General features: G+C 46.2%; 1 protein-coding gene across 1 annotated transcript in view; it reads left to right on the top strand.

The window, feature by feature from the left end:
• The window catches only part of CTR9 (CTR9 homolog, Paf1/RNA polymerase II complex component), a 248,932-nt gene that overhangs the window by 76,334 nt on the left and 151,734 nt on the right, over positions 1-20,864 (top strand). Inside the window, exon 8 of the mRNA XM_069223613.1 lies at positions 6,559-6,666. Within this exon, the coding sequence (XP_069079714.1) occupies positions 6,559-6,666 (108 nt within the window). The remainder of the gene's footprint in view (positions 1-6,558; positions 6,667-20,864) is intronic.

Here is a 20,864-nt window from a genome sequence, read left to right as displayed (position 1 = left end):
TGGAGATGCACCACCCCCAGATAAGGAAAGCCGCAAGTTCGATGCAGCTGGTAAAAGAGTCGCAGCACAAGCTGCAAACCAGTGGCGCATCGCGAACTCCCAGGCACTACTTGCGCACTATGACAGAGCCCACTGGGACGAGATGCAACATCTTATTGAACATCTGCCCAAGGACTTACAAAATAGGGCAAAACAAGTGGTTGAAGAGGGACAGACCATCTCCAACAACCAGATACGCTCCTCCATGGACGTTGCAGATACAGCTGCACGGACAATTAATACATCTGTAACGATCAGAAGGCATGCATGGCTCCGAACGTCTGGATTTAAACCAGAGATTCAACAAGCAGTTCTCAATATGCCTTTTAATGAAAAAGAACTGTTCGGTCCAGAAGTGGACACAGCGATTGAGAAACTCAAAAAAGATACAGACACTGCCAAAGCCATGGGCGCACTCTACTCCCCGCAGAGCAGAGGGAATTACAGCACATTCCGTAAAACGCCCTTTCGAGGGGGGTTTCGGGGTCAAAGCACACAAGCCAGCACCTCACAAGCCACACCGTCCAGTTACCAGGGACAGTATAGAGGAGGTTTTCGGGGACAATATAGAGGAGGGCAATTCCCTAGAAATAGAGGGAGATTTCAAAGCCCCAAAACCCCTACTACTAAACAGTGACTCACATGTCACTCACCCCCTCCACACAACACCAGTGGGGGGAAGAATAGGTCATTATTACAAAGCATGGGAGAAAATCACTACAGACACTTGGGTTCTAGCAATTATCCAACATGGTTATTGCATAGAATTTCTACAATTCCCTCCAAACATACCACCAAAAGCACAAAATCTAACAACACACCATTCCAATCTCCTGGAGATAGAAGTGCAGGCACTATTGCAAAAGAATGCAATCGAATTAGTGCCAAACACACAAATAAACACAGGAGTTTACTCACTGTACTTTCTGATACCAAAGAAGGACAAAACACTGAGACCAATCCTAGACCTCAGAGTAGTGAACACTTTCATCAAATCAGACCACTTCCACATGGTCACACTACAAGAAGTATTGCCATTGCTAAAACTACACGACTACATGGCAACTTTAGACCTCAAGGATGCTTATTTCCATATACCAATACACCCATCGCACAGGAAATACCTAAGGTTTGTATTCAAAGGAATACATTACCAATTCAAGGTACTGCCTTTCGGATTAACAACCGCACCAAGAGTCTTTACCAAATGTCTAGCGGTAGTCGCTGCACACATAAGAAGGCAGCAAATACATGTGTTCCCATATTTGGACGACTGGCTAATCAAGGCCCATTCGTTCATACAGTGCTCAAATCACACAAATCAGATCATACAAACCCTCTTCAAACTCGGGTTCACCGTCAGCTTTACAAAATCCAACATTCTGCCGCGCAAGGTACAACAATACCTAGGAGCCATAATAGACACATCAAAGGGAGTAGCCACTCCAAGTCCACAAAGAATTCTAAATTTCAACACCATCATACAACGCATGTATCCAACACAAAAGATACAAGCAAAGATGGTATTACAACTCCTAGGCATGATGTCTTCATGCATAGCCATTGACCCAAACGCAAGACTGCACATGAGGCCCTTACAACAATGCCTAGCATCACAGTGGTCTCAAGCACAGGGTCACCTTCTAGATCTGGTGTTAATAGACCGCCAAACTTACCTCTCGCTTCTGTGGTGGAACAACATAAATTTAAACAACGGGCGGCCTTTCCAAGACCCAGTGCCACAATACGTAATAACAACAGATGCTTCCATGACAGGGTGGGGAGCACACCTCGATCAACACAGCATACAAGGACAATGGAACGTACATCAAACAAAACTGCATATCAATCACCTAGAACTTCTAGCAGTTTTTCAAGCACTAAAAGCCTTCAAACCAATAATAGTTCACAAATACATTCTCGTCAAAACAGACAACATGACAACAATGTATTATCTAAACAAGCAGGGGGGGACGCACTCCACGCAGTTAAGCCTGCTAGCACAAAAAATTTGGCATTGGGCAATTCACAACCAAATTCGCCTAATAGCACAGTTTATACCAGGGATCCAAAATCAACTCGCAGACAATCTCTCTCGAGATCATCAACAGGTCCACGAATGGGAAATTCACCCCCAAATTCTGAACACTTATTTCAAACTCTGGGGAACACCTCAGATAGACTTGTTTGCGACAAGGGAGAACGCAAAATGCCAAAACTTCGCATCCAGATACCCACACAAACAATCCCAAGGCAATGCCCTATGGATGAACTGGTCAGGGATATTTGCTTACGCTTTTCCTCCTCTCCCTCTCCTTCCTTACCTGGTAAACAAACTCAGTCAAAGCAAACTCAAACTCATATTGATAGCACCAACTTGGGCAAGGCAACCCTGGTACACAACGCTGCTAGACCTATCAGTGGTACCCTGCATCAAATTGCCCAACAGGCCAAATCTGTTGACACAGCACAACCAAAAGATCAGACACCCAGATCCAGCATCGCTGAATCTAGCAATCTGGCTCCTGAAATCCTAGAATTCGGGCACTTACAACTTACCCAAGAATGTATGGAAGTCATAAAACAGGCCAGAAGGCCATCCACCAGGCACTGTTATGCAAGTAAATGGAAGAGGTTTGTTTGCTACTGCCATATTAATCAAATACAACCATTACACACAACTCCAGAACATGTAGTGGGTTACTTGCTTCACTTACAAAAATCTAACCTAGCTTTCTCTTCCATTAAAATACACCTTGCAGCAATTTCTGCATACCTGCAGACTACCTATTCAACTTCCCTATATAAGATACCAGTCATTAAAGCATTCATGGAGGGCCTTAGGAGAATTATACCACCAAGAACACTACCTGTCCCTTCATGGAACCTAAATGTTGTCCTAACTAGACTTATGGGTCCACCTTTTGAACCCATGCACTCCTGCGACATACAGTTCCTAACCTGGAAGGTGGCATTTCTCATCGCCATTACTTCCCTAAGAAGAGTAAGCGAGATTCAGGCGTTTACAATACAGGAACCTTTTATACAACTACACAAAAATAAAGTCGTCTTAAGGACCAATCCTAAATTTTTGCCAAAGGTTATTTCACCGTTCCATCTAAATCAAACAGTGGAACTTCCAGTGTTCTTTCCACAGCCAGATACCGTAGCTGAAAGGGCGCTACATACATTAGATGTCAAAAGAGCATTGATGTATTACATTGACAGAACAAAAAACATCAGAAAGACTAAACAACTCTTTATTGCATTTCAAAAACCTCATGCAGGAAACCCAATTTCAAAACAAGGTATAGCCAGATGGATAGTTAAATGCATCCAAATCTGCTACCTTAAAGCTAAACGACAGCTGCCCATTACACCAAGGGCACACTCAACCAGAAAGAAAGGTGCTACCATGGCCTTTCTAGGAAACATCCCAATGCAAGAAATATGTAAGGCAGCCACATGGTCTACGCCTCACACATTCACCAAGCACTACTGTGTAGACGTGTTATCCGCACAACAAGCCACAGTAGGTCAAGCTGTATTAAGAACATTATTTCAGACTACTTCCACTCCTACAGGCTGATCCACCGCTTTTGGGGAAATAACTGCTTACTAGTCTATGCAGAACATGCGTATCTACAGCGACAGATGCCATCGAACTGAAAATGTCACTTACCCAGTGTACATCTGTTCGTGGCATCAGTCGCAGTAGATTCGCATGTGCCCACCCGCCTCCCCGGGAGCCTGTAGCAGTTTGGAAGTTACCTTCAATTATTTATATATGTATCATCTCAACCTTAAATAGGTGCATACTTAGTCACTCCATTGCATGGGCACTATTACTACAATTCAACTCCTACCTCACCCTCTGCGGGGAAAAACAATCGAAGATGGAGTCGACGCCCATGCGCAATGGAGACAAAAGGAGGAGTCACTCGGTCCCGTGACTCGAAAGACTTCTTTGAAGAAAAACAACTTGTAACACTCCGGCCCAACACCAGATGGCGAGCTATTGCAGAACATGCGAATCTACTGCGACTGATGCCACGAACAGATGTACACTGGGTAAGTGACATTTTCATTATGTCCTGGTGAGAAGGCACAAACTCTTTATTTATTCTGGTTTGCATTCTGGTTTATACCTGCTTATCTTCTGGAGTTTTGGATTGAGACGTAAAAAAAATTTGTGGTCTTTGTTACCTTCTTCTTGTTTTCAAGGCAGGATTCTTGTTTATTTCCTTGATATACTTCGGTGTCAGGATATATTCTCCTAGTCTCCAGAAACTTTTGTCTTCTTCAGTGACTTGCTTTTGCTCACTGACATCGACATCTGCCCTGGCTAATTTTTTTCTGCTACGGACTCATATCTTCTGAATGTTAACTCGCTTTGTCTTTCAAACCTACAAATCTGCTTTGTTCAGCTGTTATTTTTAATGAGACAAGTTCTACTTCTGACAGCCGGTGCGTAGAGCAGTCCTGATATTTAGTGGACTAAAGGTGTGCTAACTGCATTCTCCTTTTTTTTTTTTTCCCCCAAAGTTGAGCGTGGAGTCTTCACTTGATCTCTGGCCTTGCACGCATTATTTACATGTCTCCTATATTTCGCTACTTATGGGAGCTGGTTATGAAGTGTACTTCTTTCTATGTCCAGTGCGTGGAATGCCAAGGAGACTTAAGATACTTGTCTTTTTGATACAGGGCCATTACTAAGTTTGATTTTTCTTTTAAATTATAATGCTGTAACCATTGCTCTATTGTAGGTTGTCTTGTGTCTTATTAATGCCCTTTGACTTTGTGTACTCTTGTGTTGCACAGCAGCTGTTCAGTTTCATCTTATGTAAATCCCTGAGTTCATCTTCATTTTGAAAGCCATTTATTTCTACAGAGTTGCCTGTTATATTCGCCTTGGTCGACCATAGAGATTGAGGATCTGCATTTTGCTTGGTTTGTTCATATACATTGCTTCATCCCTGTAATTGCCTCCCGGTTTCAACCTTGTTCTTGTTTCACTTCAGCTTTTTGCTAGGCAGGAGGCTGGCTATGCTGTCAGTTAAAGCTAATGTGTTTAGCTATCCTCGAGCTCTGGGAATTCTGCTGTGTTCTTGAACACGTCAGACCTTTTCACGTGATGGTCCTTTGGACCCGTTTTTTGACTTTCTTTGAGTTCAGGCTTTTTTGGTACTTCATATCTTGTTTTTCCTTTCAAAAGTTTGTCTGAACATTTGGGGCCTACTCCTTCCATTTGGTCTTGACATTCAAGAGTCTTATTTTTTACATCTCAAAATCCCTTTTTGCTGCAGTGCTTTTCAGAATGAGATTTGAATCTGTTCTTCCCTGTGAGTGGAGGCCACAACTGTGTTTTTTTTCTTTTGGGTCACTACATCTGTGAAATTGAAGTGTTGGGATTTGCTTTCTTAGTCTAGCCAGGTGGTCTTCTCTGAGGTCCCAGATTGGTTCCTTTTTTCTTTTGTCCATCAGCTCACTCTTTCCTTGCATACCTTTTTGTTGTATTCAGGTTTTTGTTATTGCTTCACAGTAGTTTTGCATTCTTGTGCTGTTCTCGAATCTATATTATGGAGCATAGCCTCATCTCACCTCACTAATTCATTGGGGAAATTGAATGCTCCGTGTTTTTGGTGATTGATGTGATATTTTGGTTAGTATCCTGTCCTTCCATTTTTGACCTCTTAGTTTCAGGATGCTGACCCTCTTTGACATGGCTGGTGTGTGTATTTCCTCCCCTTTACAGTTCCATGATTGTCTTTCTATCCAGGATGTTTTTTTGTTAAAAATGGGTGTCCCTTATTTGAACACTTTAAGCCAGTTTTGGGGTCCAGCTGTTCAGTTTTGTTGCAGCGCTTCTGATGTAGGAGGATTGATCAGCATTTGTGCTTGTTCTGTTCCATTTTCATACAGTTCAGTCGATTCTCCTGTTTAAAGATGGAAGTGCTTGATCTACTCCACTAGATTTCAGTTTGTGAAGACTGTTGTCTGTGTTGTATTCATTGGTTGCTCATGCTGACAGTACTTTCTGATGTAGTTCTTATGCTGTATTACTTTGTTTAGTGCAAGTTCCTAATTTTGTCTTCGACTTTACGAATGCCTTTCTCTAACAGATTGTTGTACAGGTTCATGTCCTTTTTCACTTCATCCTTGTCCCAGTAATAGTGACCTTTAACCCTCGCTTAACTGGTCCAGACTTATGGCTTGGTTATGTCAGGAGGGTATTGGAAAGGGGTTCCTGCTTTACATTGTTCTTTTTTGGTGGGAGGCTGGCATTATTCACATATTACTGAATGTTTTCCTATCTTGAGAAGGTACGCTCATTAATGAGTGGGACTAAGTAATGAAGATTATCAGGGGCATTACATGCCATGCTATTATGCCTTCTCCCCCACCCCCCTTTCTGTTCCCCTTTCCTCTATTGTTCCCACACCACACATGGTCCATTTCTTGGCACTGTCACTTCCTTCTACTGGCCTTAATCTAAATCATGGTTTTTCTCTCCTGCAGGATTACAGCAAAGTACAGCATTTGGCACTTCATGCTTTCCATAACACGGAGGTTGAGGCCATGCAAGCAGAGAGTTGCTATCAGCTGGCCAGATCTTTTCATGTACAGGTGAGAACATCTAGACCACTCATGGTTACACATATGCATAAAATAATTTCGTTCAATTAAATTTACTTTAAATGTTGAAGAAACAAGAGCTGTGCATTCCACTTTAAAATTCACAAATTATAATGTAATGCCTCTGAATGCAAAACTGTCTTCTAACTCAAGCTGACCTGATACCTTAATGATGCAAGTGATTTTTGCTGGAAGGATTATGAAAGCAAATAAGTAGAGCATTGTCCTACTGCCTAATGGTAATCACCTTGATTGTTGCATCAGGTGTTTGTTGCTACTATGGTACTTATCTCTTTGATGATAATCCACATTTGGGAAGAAATTTGTGTTTCTGCCAAAATCTCCATTACCAGTGCTGCACACTTTACGGTTTTACCCAAGACTAATTTTGGCTGTGAAAAAAAGGTGGAATTTACCAGGGCATAGGGTCCCTAGGGGAGTACTCAGAATGGATGGAATGCCTGCAGAAAAACTAGTGCATAAAGACAAATCGCTGCCACTTTATTCATTCTACAGATTTGTAGAGGTGTTTTTAGTACAGCACATGGTAATTGCTGTACTATGTGTCTTCGGTAATTAGAGACGTGGTGCAGACATTTTAATGAAAGACTTTGTTTAACAAATACATAACCAGTTAAAAAAAAAAAAAGACATTTCTTTATTAAACATTTTGTAAGAATGGGCTCATACTGTGAAGCAAAATATGCGGTAATTTAAAGGGAAGCACTTGGGCTCTAGAACAGTGCTTCCCAAACTTTTTAGACCCACAACGTGTTTTAGAATGACGCACGTTCGCTCCCCACCTTTATTTAACGGATATGAGGCAGGCAATCTTTTTAATGTAACTAAAGGATTGTATTGCAGCACACTGCCATTTACAGACAACACATCTTCCCTTGAAAAGGCCACTACATATACAAACAGTTTTACTGATATAACTATGTTGCACACGAATTATAATTTATGGAAATCAGTTTGTCATTTTGCGCATCACCAAGTAGTATCTTGATTTGTTTTGGTCCTATAAAATATGTGCTTCCATTACACTTCCCAGAATTGCAATTATTTTTTTCTTTCCTAACTGCTGAATGTGTACACTTCATTATATTCACATTTTATTCTGTTACAAACATTGACATCCTAAAGCCTTTCCTTTGACAGTTTCTGTAACCCAGCAAGATCACATTAAAATCACTTGACTTTTTGTCCCTCTGACCGCAAAGTGAGGAGTTTGTAAACAGCTATACCCATGTTAAAAAAAAATATATATATAATAATAAGCAGCAATTTGTCAGAAGACATAGCCAGATATTTGATCTCTGTCTTTGAAGTGCAGCAAATGTGGCAAGATAAATACAGAATTTAAAGATATCTTTATTTATGGCTTGGACTTTCGCAACCCACAGTTTGAGAAACACTCCTTTAGAACATTTCTGCGTGTTCAAATGAGATAAGGAAATAATAAGGTGTGAACACAAACCATTCACAAAAATACTGGCAGTGGTAGTTATGAGTATAGCCTCACATTTGGCTTGCATTTCTAAGAGATAGCTAGACTTCTTTTACAAAATTGTATATATTCCAGGAAACAGAAAAGAAATGGCGGATTTTCTGTCCAAAATCCCTACAACGTTGTTTGAAAATAAAGACTATTTACTATAAGATATAACATTAGTAAGTGATAGAGGAGTGCAACCTTTTAGGAGTAACAGATGCTTGAATAAATCTTATAGGTAGCTAGCTCTTTATGTAGTATACCTGTAGGAAGTTGGCTCTGTATGCACTATTTCAAAGGAAGGAATAGTATGCACAGAGTCCAAGGGTTCCCCTTAGAGGTAAGATAGTGGCAAAAAGAGATAATACTAATGCTCTATTTTGTGGTAGTGTGGTCGAGCAGTAGGCTTATCAAAGGAGTAGTGTTAAGCATTTGTTGTACATACACACAGGCAATAAATGAGGAACACACACACAGAGACAAATCCAGCCAATAGGTTTTGTTATAGAAAAATATCTTTTCTTAGTTTATTTTAAGAACCACAGGTTCAAATTCTACATGTAATATCTCATTTGAAAGGTATTGCAGGTAAGTACTTTGGGAACTTTGAATCATTACATTAGCATGTATACTTTTTACATAAAACACAGTTCAGTTCTTGGTCCAAGGTAGCCCACCGTTGGGGGTTCAGAGCAACCCCAAAGTCACCACACCAGCAGCTCAGGGCCGGTCAGGTGCAGAGGTCAAAGAGGTGCCCAAAACACATAGGCTATAATGGAGAGAAGGGGGTGCCCCGGTTCCAGTCTGCCAGCAGGTAAGTACCTGCGTCTTCAGAGGGCAGACCAGGGGGTTTTTGTAGGGCACCGGGGGGGACACAAGTCCACACAAAAAGTACACCCTCAGCAGCGCGGGGGCGGCTGGGTGCAGTGTGGGAACACGCGTTGGGTTTCCAATAGTTTCCTATGGGAGACCAAGGGGTCTCTTCAGCGATGCAGGCAAGGGGGGGGCTCCTCGGGGGAGCCACCACCTGGGCAAGGGAGAGGGCCTCCTGGGAGTCACTCCTGCACAGGAGTTCCGTTCCTTCAGATGCCGGGGGCTGCGGGTGCAGGGTCTTTTCCAGCCGTCGGGAAATGGAGTTCAGGCAGTCGCGGTCAGGGGGAGCCTCGGGATTCCCTCTGCAGGCGTCGCTGTGGAGGCTCAGGGGGACAACTTTGGTTACTCACAGTCTTGGAATCGCCGGAGGGTCCTCCCTGAGGTGTTGGTTCTCCACCAGTCGAGTCGGGGGTCGCCGGGTGCAGTGTTGCAAGTCTCACGCTTCTTGCGGTGAGTTGCAGGGGTCTTTAAATCTGCTCCTTGAAACAAAGTTGCAGTTCTTTTGGAGCAGTGCTGCTGTCCTCAGGAGTTTCTTGTCTTTCTTGAAGCAGGGCAGTCCTCAGAGGATTCAGAGGTCGCTGGTCCCTTGGAAAGCGTCGCTGGAGCAGGTTTCTTTGGAAGGCAGGAGACAGGCCAGTAAGTCTGGGGCCAAAGCAGTTGGTGTCTTCTGTTCTTCCTCTGCAGGGGTTTTTCAGCTCAGCAGTCCTCTTCTTCTTGTAGTTTCAGGAATCTAAATTCTTAGGTTCAGGGAAGCCCTTAAATACTAAGTTTAAGGGCGTGTTTAGGTCTGGGGGGTTAGTAGCCAATGGCTACTAGCCCTGAGGGTGGGTACACCCTCTTTGTGCCTCCTCCCAAGGGGAGGGGGTCACATCCCTAATCCTATTGGGGAATCCTCCATCTGCAAGATGGAGGATTTCTAAAAGTTAGTCACTTCAGCTCAGGACACCTTAGGGGCTGTCCTGACTGGCCAGTGACTCCTCCTTGTTATTCTCATTATTTTCTCCGGCCTTGCCGCCAAAAGTGGGGGCCGTGGCCGGAGGGGGCGGGCAACTCCACTAGCTGGAGTGTCCTGCTGTGCTGGCACAAAGGGGTGAGCCTTTGAGGCTCACCGCCAGGTGTGACCGCTCCTGCCTGGGGGAGGTGTTAGCATCTCCACCCAGTGCAGGCTTTGTTACTGGCCTCAGAGTGACAAAGGCACTCTCCCCATGGGGCCAGCAACATGTCTCGGTTGTGGCAGGCTGCTGGAACCAGTCAGCCTACACAGATAGTCGGTTAAGGTTTCAGGGGGCACCTCTAAGGTGCCCTCTGGGTTGTGTTTCACAATAAAATGTACACTGGCATCAGTGTGCATTTATTGTGCTGAGAAGTTTGATACCAAACTTCCCAGTTTTCAGTGTAGCCATTATGGTGTTGTGGAGTTCGTGTAAAACAGACTCCCAGACCATATACTCTTATGGCTACCCTGCACTTACAATGTCTAAGGTATTGCTTAGACACTGTAGGGGCACAGTGCTCATGCACTGGTGCCCTCACCTATGGTATAGTGCACCCTGCCTTAGGGCTGTAAGGCCTACTAGAGGGGTGACTTATCTATACCTGCATAGGCAGTGAGAGGCTGGCATGGCACCCTGAGGGGAGTGCCATGTCGACTTACTTGTTTTGTTCTCACCAGCACACACAAGCTGGCAAGCAGTGTGTCTGTGCTGAGTGAGGGGTCTCCAGGGTGGCATAAGACATGCTGCAGCCCTTAGAGACCTTCCTTGGCATCAGGGCCCTTGGTACCAGGGGTACCACTTACAAGGGACTTATCTAGATGCCAGGGTGTGCCAATTGTGGATACAAAAATACAGGTTAGGGAAAGAACACTGGTGCTGGGGCCTGGTTAGCAGGCCTCAGCACACTTTCAATTCAAAACATAGCATCAGCGAAGGCAAAAAGTCAGGGGGTAACCATGCCAAGGAGGCATTTCCTTACACAACCCCCCCCCCCCCCCCCCCCCCCAAACGAAAGAGGATGAGACTAACCTTTCCCAAGAGAGTCTTCATTTTCTAAGTGGAAGAACCTGGAAAGGCCATCTGCATTGGCATGGGCAGTCCCAGGTCTGTGTTCCACTATAAAGTCCATTCCCTGTAGGGAGATGGACCACCTCAACAGTTTTGGATTTTCACCTTTCATTTGCATCAGCCATCTGAGAGGTCTGTGGTCAGTTTGAACTAGGAAGTGAGTACCAAAGAGGTATGGTCTCAACTTCTTCAAGGACCAAACCACAGCAAAGGCCTCCCTCTCAATGGCACTCCAACGCTGCTCCCTGGGGAGTAACCTCCTGCTAATGAAAGCAACAGGCTGGTCAAGGCCATCATCATTTGTTTGGGACAAAACTGCCCCTATCCCATGTTCAGAGGCATCTGTTTGCACAATGAATTGCTTGGAGTAATCTGGAGCTTTTAGAACTGGTGCTGTGCACATAGCTTGCTTCAGGGTGTCAAAGGCCTGTTGGCATTCTACAGTCCAGTTTCCTTTCTTGGGCATTTTCTTGGAGGTGAGTTCTGTGAGGGCTTTCACAATGGATCCATATCCCTTCACAAACCTCCTATAGTACCCAGTCAAGCCAAGGAATGCCCTGACTTGAGTCTGGGTTTTTGGAGCTGCCCAGTCCAGAATGGTCTGGATCTTAGGCTGGAGTGGCTGAACTTGGCCTCCACCTACAAGGTGTCCCAAGTAAACCACAGTTCCCTGCCCTATCTGGCATTTGGATGCCTTGATAGAGAGGCCTGCAGATTGCAGAGCCTTCAAAACCTTCTTCAGGTGCACCAGGTGATCCTGCCAGGTGGAGCTGAAGACAGCAATGTCATCAAGATAAGCTGCACTAAAGGATTCCAACCCAGCAAGGACTTGATTCACCAACCTTTGGAAGGTGGCAGAGGCATTCTTTAAACCAAAGGGCATAACAGTGAACTGATAATGCCGATCAGGTGTGGAGAATGCTGTCTTTTCTTTTGCTCCAGGGGCCATTTTGATTTGCCAGTACCCTGCTGTTAAGTCAAAGGTACTTAAGAATTTGGCAGCACCTAATTTGTCTATCAGCTCATCAGCTCTAGGAATGGGATGGGCATCTGTCTTGGTGACAGAAATAAGACCTCTGTAGTCCACACAAAACCTCATCTCTCTCTTTCCTTCTTTGGTGTGAGGTTTGGGGACTAAGACCACTGGGCTAGCCCAGGGGCTGTCAGAGTACTCAATTACTCCCAATTCCAGCATCTTGTGGACTTCCACCTTGATGCTTTCCTTAACTTGGTCAGACTGTCTAAATATTTTGTTTTTGACAGGCATGCTGTCCCCTGTGTCCACATCATGGGTACACAGGTGTGTCTGACCAGGGGTTAGGGAAAAGAGTTCAGCAAACTGCTGCAGGACTTTCCTACAGTCAGACTGCTGTTGGCTAGAGAGGGTGTCCAAATAGATCACTCCATCCACTGAGCCATCTTTAGGGTCTGATGAGAGGAGATCAGGGAGAGGTTCACTCTCAGCTTCCTGGTCCTCATCTGTCACCATCAACAGATTTACATCAGCCCGGTCATGGAAGAGCTTAAGGCGGTTCACATGGATCACCCTCTTGGGGCTCCTGCTTGTGCCCAGGTCCACCAGGTAGGTGACCTGACTCTTCCTCTCTAGTACTGGGTAAGGGCCACTCCATTTGTCCTGAAGTGCCCTGGGAGCCACAGGCTCCAGAACCCAGACTTTCTGCCCTGGTTGAAATTCAACCAGTGCAGCCTTTTGGTCATACCACAACTTCTGGAGTTGTTGGCTGGCCTCAAGGTTTTTACTTGCCTTTTCCATGTACTCTGCCATCCTTGAGGGAAGGCCAAGTACATAGTCCACTATGTCTTGTTTAGGCTCATGAAGAGGTCTCTCCCAGCCTTCTTTAACAAGAGCAAGTGGTCCCCTTACAGGGTGGCCAAACAGAAGTTCAAAGGGTGAGAACCCTACTCCCTTCTGAGGCACCTCTCTGTAAGCGAAAAGCAGACATGGCAGGAGGACATCCCATCTCCTTTTGAGTTTTTCTGGGAGCCCCATGATCATGCCCTTTAATGTCTTGTTGAATCTCTCAACAAGGCCATTAGTTTGTGGGTGATATGGTGTAGTGAACTTATAAGTCACTCCACACTCATTCCACATGTGTTTTAGGTATGCTGACATGAAGTTGGTACCTCTGTCAGACACCACCTCCTTGGGGAAGCCCACTCTGGTAAAGATACCAATGAGGGCCTTGGCTACTGCAGGGGCAGTAGTCGACCTAAGGGGAATAGCTTCAGGATACCTAGTAGCATGATCCACTACTACTAGGATGTACATATTTCCTGAGGCTGTGGGAGGTTCCAGTGGACCAACTATGTCCACACCCACTCTTTCAAAGGGGACCCCCACCACTGGAAGTGGAATGAGGGGGGCCTTTGGATGCCCACCTGTCTTACCACTGGCTTGACAGGTGGGGCAGGAGAGGCAAAACTCCTTAACCTTCTGGGACATATTGGGCCAGTAGAAGTGGTTGACTAACCTCTCCCACGTCTTGGTTTGTCCCAAATGCCCAGCAAGGGGAATATCAGGGGCTAAGGTCAGAATAAACTCTCTGAAACCCCGAGGCACTACCACTCTCCTAGTGGCACCAGGTTTGGGATCTCTTGCCTCAGTGTACAGGAGTCCATCTTCCCAATAGACCCTATGTGTTCCATTTTTCTTGCCATTGGACTCTTCAGCAGCTTGCTGCCGAAGGCCTTCAAGAGAGGGACAGGTTTCTTGTCCCTTACACAACTCTTCCCTTGAGGGTCCCCCTGGGCCCAAGAGCTCAACCTGATAAGGTTCCAGCTCCATAGGCTCAGTTCCCTCAGAGGGCAGAACTTCTTCCTGAGAAGAGAGGTTCTCTTTTTCTTGTTGTGTTGCAGCTGGTTTCCCAGCTGACTTTCCTTTTCTCTTGGTAGGCTGGGCCTTTCTTCCAGACTCCAGCTCTACTTTTTCACCCTGAGCCTTGCACTGTGCCCTTGTCTTGACACACACCAGTTCAGGGATACCCAGCATGGCTGCATGGGTTTTCAGTTCTCCCTCTGCCCATGCTGAGGACTCCAGGTCATTTCCAAGCAAACAGTCTACTGGGATATTTGAGGAGACCACCACCTGTTTCAGGCCATTGACCCCTCCCCACTCTAAAGTTACCATAGCCATGGGATGTACTTTAGTCTGATTGTCAGCGTTGGTGACTGGATAAGTTTGTCCAGCCAGGTATTGGCCAGGGGAAACCATTTTCTCCGTCACCATAGTGACACTGGCACCTGTATCCCTCAGGCCCTCTACACTTGTCCCATTAATTAAGAGCTGCTGCCTGTCTTTTTGCATGTTAGGGGGCCAGGCAGCCAGTGTGGCTAAATCCACCCCACCCTCAGAGACTAATGTAGCTTCAGTGTGACACCTGATTAGCTCTGGGCACACTGTTGATCCCACTTGGAGACTAGCCATTCCAGTGTTAGCTGGAGTGGAGTTTGAAGTGGTATTTTTCTTGGGACAGGCTTTGTCTCCAGTTTGGTGTCCAGACTGACTACAGCTACGACACCAGGCCTTTTTGGGATCAAAGTTTTTACCCTTGTACCCAGAATTGTTTTGTGAAGAGGCTCTGGGCCCACCCTCCTGTGCAGGTTTTTGGGGGCCTGTAGAAGACTCCTTACTATTTTTGTTTTTGGCTGTCTCACCACCCTTCCCCTGGGGAGGTTTTGTGACCCCTTTCTTTTGGTCACCCCCTGTGGAAGTTTTGGACACCCTAGTCTTGACCCAATGGTCCGCCTTCTTTCCCAATTCTTGGGGAGAAATTGGTTCTAGGTCCACCAGATGCTGATGCAGTTTATCATTGAAACAATTACTTAACAGGTGTTCTTTCACAAATAAATTGTACAACCCATCATAATTACTTACACCACTGCCTTGAATCCAACCATCTAGTGTTTTTACTGAGTAGTCTACAAAGTCAACCCAGGTCTGGCTCGAGGATTTTTGAGCCCCCCTGAATCTAATCCTATACTCCTCAGTGGAGAATCCAAAGCCCTCAATCAGGGTACCCTTCATGAGGTCATAAGATTCTGCATCTTTTCCAGAGTGTGTGAGGAGTCTATCCCTACACTTTCCTGTGAACATCTCCCAAAGGAGAGCACCCCAGTGAGATTTGTTAACTTTTCTGGTTACACAAGCCCTCTCAAAAGCTGTGAACCATTTGGTGATGTCATCACCATCTTCATATTTAGTTACAATCCCTTTAGGGATTTTCAACATGTCAGGAGAATCTCTGACCCTATTTATGTTGCTGCCACCATTGATGGGTCCTAGGCCCATCTCTTGTCTTTCCCTTTCTATGGCTAGGATCTGTTTTTCCAAAGCCAATTTTTTGTCCATCCTGGCTAACTGGATGTCCTCTTCACTGGAGTTATCCTCAGTGATTTCAGAGAGGTTGGTCCCTCCTGTGAGGGAACCAGCATCTCTGACTATGATTTGTGGAGTCAGGGCTTGAGAGGCCCTGTTCTCCCTAGATAGGACTGGTGGGGGGGAATCACCCTCCAAGTCACTATACTCATCCTCTGTGTTGCCATCCTCAGAGGGGTTGGCTCTTTCAAACTCTGCCAACAGCTCCTGGAGCTGTAGTTTGGAAGGTCTGGAGCCCATTGCTATTTTCTTTAGTTTACAGAGTGACGTTAGCGCTCTCATCTGTATATGGAGGTAAGGTATGGTGTCGAGTTCCACCACATTCACATCTGTATTAGACATTATGCTTCTAAAAGTTGGAATACTTTTTAAGAAACTAAAACTAGTTCTAGAATCTAATTCAAACTTTTACCAAACATTTAAACTCTAAACACAAGGCCCTAGCAGGACTTTAAAGAATTTAGAAAAATTTCAAATTGCAAAAATCAATTTCTAATGAAAATTTTTGGAATTTGTCGTGTGATCAGGTATTGGCTGAGTAGTCCAGCAAATGCAAAGTCTTGTACCCCACCGCTGATCCACCAATGTAGGAAGTTGGCTCTGTATGCACTATTTCAAAGTAAGGAATAGTATGCACAGAGTCCAAGGGTTCCCCTTAGAGGTAAGATAGTGGCAAAAAGAGATAATACTAATGCTCTATTTTGTGGTAGTGTGGTCGAGCAGTAGGCTTATCAAAGGAGTAGTGTTAAGCATTTGTTGTACATACACACAGGCAATAAATGAGGAACACACACTCAGAGACAAATCCAGCCAATAGGTTTTGTTATAGAAAAATACCTTTTCTTAGTTTTTTTTAAGAACCACAGGTTCAAATTTTACATGTAATATCTGATTTGAAAGGTATTGCAGGTAAGTACTTTGGGAACTTTGAATCATTACATTAGCATGTATACTTTTTACATAAAACACAATAAGCTGTTTTAAAAGTGGACACTTAGTGCAATTTTCACAGTTCCTGGGGGAGGTAAAGTATTGTTAGGTTTCACAGGTAAGTAAGTCACTTACAGGTTTCAGTTCTTGGTCCAAGGTAGCCCACCGTTGGGGGTTCAGAGCAACCCCAAAGTCACCACACCAGCAGCTCAGGGCCGGTCAGGTGCAGAGGTCAAAGAGGTGCCCAAAACACATAGGCTATAATGGAGAGAAGGGGGTGCCCCGGTTCCAGTCTGCCAGCAGGTAAGTACCTGCGTCTTCGGAGGGCAGACCAGGGGGGTTTTGTAGGGCACCGGGGGACACACAAGTCCACACAAAAAGTACACCCTCAGCAGCGCGGGGGCGGCCGGGTGCAGTGTGGGAACACGCGTCGGGTTTCCAATAGTTTCCTATGGGAGACCAAGGGGTCTCTTCAGCGATGCAGGCAAGGGGGGGGCTCCTCGGGGTAGCCACCACCTGGGCAAGGGAGAGGGCCTCCTGGGGGTCACTCCTGTACAGGAGTTCCGATCCTTCAGGTGCTGGGGGCTGCGGGTGCAGGGTCTTTTCCAGCCGTCGGGAAATGGAGTTCAGGCAGTCGCGGTCAGGGGGAGCCTCGGGATTCCCTCTGCAGGCGTCGCTGTGGGGGATCAGGGGGGACAACTTTGGTTACTCACAGTCTTGGAGTCACCGGAGGGTCCTCCCTGAGGTGTTGGTTCTCCACCAGTCGAGTCGGGGTCGCCGGGTGCAGTGTTGCAAGTCTCACGCTTCTTGCGGGGAGTTGCAGGGGTCTTTAAATCTGCTCCTTGAAACAAAGTTGCAGTTCTTTTGGAGCAGAGACGCTGTCCTCGGGAGTTTCTTGTCTTTCTTGAAGCAGGGCAGTCCTCAGAGGATTCAGAGGTCGCTGGTCCCTTGGAAAGCGTCGCTGGAGCAGGTTTCTTTGGAAGGCAGGAGACAGGCCGGTAAGTCTGGGGCCAAGGCAGTTGGTGTCTTCTGTTCTTCCTCTGCAGGGGTTTGTCAGCTCGGCAGTCCTTCTTCTTGTAGTTGCAGGAATCTAAATCTTTAGGTTCAGGGAAGCCCTTAAATACTAAATTTAAGGGCGTGTTTAGGTCTGGGGGGTTAGTAGCCAATGGCTACTAGCCCTGAGGGTGAGTACACCCTCTTTGTGCCCCCTCCCAAGGGGAGGGGGTCACATCCCTAATCCCAGATGGAGGATTTCTAAAAGTTAGTCACCTCAGCTCAGGGCACCCTAGGGGCTGTCCTGACTGGCCAGTGACTCCTCCTTGTTGCTTTCTTTGTTTCCTCCAGCCTTGCCGCCAAAAGTGGGGGCCGTGGCCGGAGGGGGCGGGCAACTCCACTAGCTGGAGTGCCCTGCTGTGCTGTGACAAAGGGGTGAGCCTTTGAGGCTCACCGCCAGGTGTTACAGCTCCTGCCTGGGGGAGGTGTTAGCATCTCCACCCAGTGCAGGCTTTGTTACTGGCCTCAGAGTGACAAAGGCACTCTCCCCATGGGGCCAGCAACATGTCTCTAGTGTGGCAGGCTGCTGGAACCAGTCAGCCTACACAGATAGTCGGTTAAGTTTCAGGGGGCACCTCTAAGGTGCCCTCTGTGGTGTATTTTACAATAAAATGTACACTGGCATCAGTGTGCATTTATTGTGCTGAGAAGTTTGATACCAAATTTCCCAGTTTTCAGTGTAGCCATTATGGTGCTGTGGAGTTCGTGTTTGACAAACTCCCAGACCATATACTCTTATGGCTACCCTGCACTTACAATGTCTAAGGTTTTGCTTAGACACTGTAGGGGCACAGTGCTCATGCACTGGTACCCTCACCTATGGTATAGTGCACCCTGCCTTAGGGCTGTAAGGCCTGCTAGAGGGGTGTCTTACCTATACTGCATAGGCAGTGAGAGGCTGGCATGGCACCCTGAGGGGAGTGCCATGTAGACTTACTCATTTTGTTCTCACTAGCACACACAAGCTGGTAAGCAGTGTGTCTGTGCTGAGTGAGGGGTCTCCAGGGTGGCATAATACATGCTGCAGCCCTTAGGGACCTTCCCTGGCATCAGGGCCCTTGGTACCAGAGGTACCAGTTACAAGGGACTTATCTGGATGCCAGGGTGTGCCAATTGTGGAATCAATGGTATATTTTAGGTGAAAGAACACTGGTGCTGGGGCCTGGTTAGCAGGGTCCCAGCACACTTCTCAGTCAAGTCAGCATCAGTATCAGGCAAAAAGTGGGGGGTAACTGCAACAGGGAGCCATTTCTTTACAAGATACCATTGCGAGCCCTAGCTACTGCACCCCTCAGGGGAATTGCCTCAGGATACCTGGTTGCATGATCTACTACAACAAATATCATTTAGAGTCTGATGCTGTTGGAGGGTCTAGTGGACCAGCGATATCAATCCCTACCCTCTCAAAGGGGATCCCGACCACTGGAAGTAGAATTATGGGGATCTTTGGGTGGCCACCTGTCTTGCCACAGACGTGACAGGTGGCACATGAGTCACAAAACTCTTTCACCTTCTGGGACATGCCTAGCCAGCAGAAGTGGTTAACTAACCTACTCCAGGTTTTAGCCTGGCCAAGATACCCAGCTAGAGGGATATCATGGGCCGAAGTGAAGAGAAACTACTTAAACTGCTGAGGCACTACCACTCTCCTAGTGGCACCATGTCTGGCGTCTCTGGCCTCAGTGGAAAAAATGAGTCCCTCCTCCAATAGGTCCTGTGGGACCCACTGATATCTCCCTTTTTCCTGATTAGAAGCTTGCTGTCTCAGCCTTCAAGAGTAGGACAGGTCCTCTGCCCCTGGCCCAGATCTTCCCTACAGGGTCCCTCTGAGCCTGAAAGCTCTGCCTGGTAAGGCCTCAGCTCCTGGGGCTCAATTCCTTCTGGCGAGAGGAGACCTGATCTGGCATCTGTTTGGAAGCTGGTTTACCAGATTTCCTGCCCTTTCTCTTGGAAGGTTGGGCCATTTTTCCAGACTCCAATTCTACTTTTTCACCCTGGGCTCTGCACTGTGCTTGTGTTTTCACACACACCCATTCAGGGATACCCAGCATAGCTGCATGGGTCTTTCTATCGTCCTCAGCCCATGCTGAGGACTCCAGATGTTTGCCTAGCAGACATTGTACAGGGATTGCAGGATATACCACCACCCTCTTTTGATCCGTAAACCCTCCCCATTCTAAGGATACAATTGCCTTGGAATGTACCTTAGCCTGTTTATCAGGACTGACGCCTGTGTATGTCTCCCAATTCAAGAGTTGGTCTGAGAACACCAGTTGCTCAGTCACCTCAGTGACAATGTCTCTCAGGTCTTCACCCCTAATCCCATTATTATGTGGCTGTTGTCTGTATCTCTCCAGATGACTGGGCCAGACAGCCAGGGCAGCTACAACCACCCCACCCTCTGAAACTAAACCTGCCTCATTGGGTTCACTGACATGGTCAAGACCCGCCTGGAATCTCATCTGGAATCTTGCCACTGCGTTTACTGCAGGTGCACTAGAGGCATTCTTTTTGTGTTGATAGGTGGTTTTTTTTAGTTAAGTGTGCAAGGGCCTTACAGTCACATCTTAAAGCCTTTTTGGAATTCCAGTTTTTACCTTTGTACCCACCTTTGGATTAGGAAGAGTCTTGGGGCCTACCCTCTTGAAGATGTTTGGGGGCCTTTAGAAGACTCTTTGCCTTTCTCCTTTGTTTGGCCACCATCTTTCCCGTGGAAGGGCTTTTTGGTTTCTTTCTTATGGTCACCTTTGTTTTGACCCAGTGGTCTGCCTTCTTCCCCAGCTCCTGAGGACAAATTGGATCTAGGTCTACCAGGTACTGATGTAACTTTTCTTGAACAGTTATTTAACAGATGCTCTTTCATAATTAAATTATAAAGTCCTTCATAATCACGGACATTGTTACCTTTTAGCCAGCCACATCGTGTTTTCACTGAAAAATCCCCAAAAGGTTTTTGAGTCTCCCTCAACCTGATCCTTTTCTTCAGTGGTGAGTCCAAAGCCCTCAATCGGGGTATTCGTCATGAGGTCATAGGACTCATCTCCCTCGTTCAGTGTCAGGAGTCTATCCCTGCATTTACCAGAGACCAGTTCCCAAATGAGAGAGGCCCAATACTTTTGGCTGACCTTCCTGGCTCTGCAGGCTCTCTCAAAGACTGTGAAGCATTTGGTGATATCATCACCTTCTGTTTTTTTATTTTTTTTTGGGGCCAATCGCTTAGGGGATTTTAGGGTCACAATTTTCTTCAATAGTTATACGTTTGCTGCCACCAGAAATGGGTCCTAGGCCTATCTCAGCTCCTTCGTCTTGTGTAGCTAAGAGTTGAGCCTCTAAGGCTATCCTGCTAGTTTCTGAATATCTGCATCTTCAGTATCTAAAT

This window comes from Pleurodeles waltl, chromosome 3_1, assembly GCF_031143425.1.
Source record: "Pleurodeles waltl isolate 20211129_DDA chromosome 3_1, aPleWal1.hap1.20221129, whole genome shotgun sequence".
In the NCBI taxonomy this organism is placed as follows: Eukaryota; Metazoa; Chordata; class Amphibia; order Caudata; family Salamandridae; genus Pleurodeles; species Pleurodeles waltl.
The sequence above is the reverse complement of the archived record's forward strand: the minus strand, read 5'-3'. Positions and strand labels throughout refer to the sequence as shown.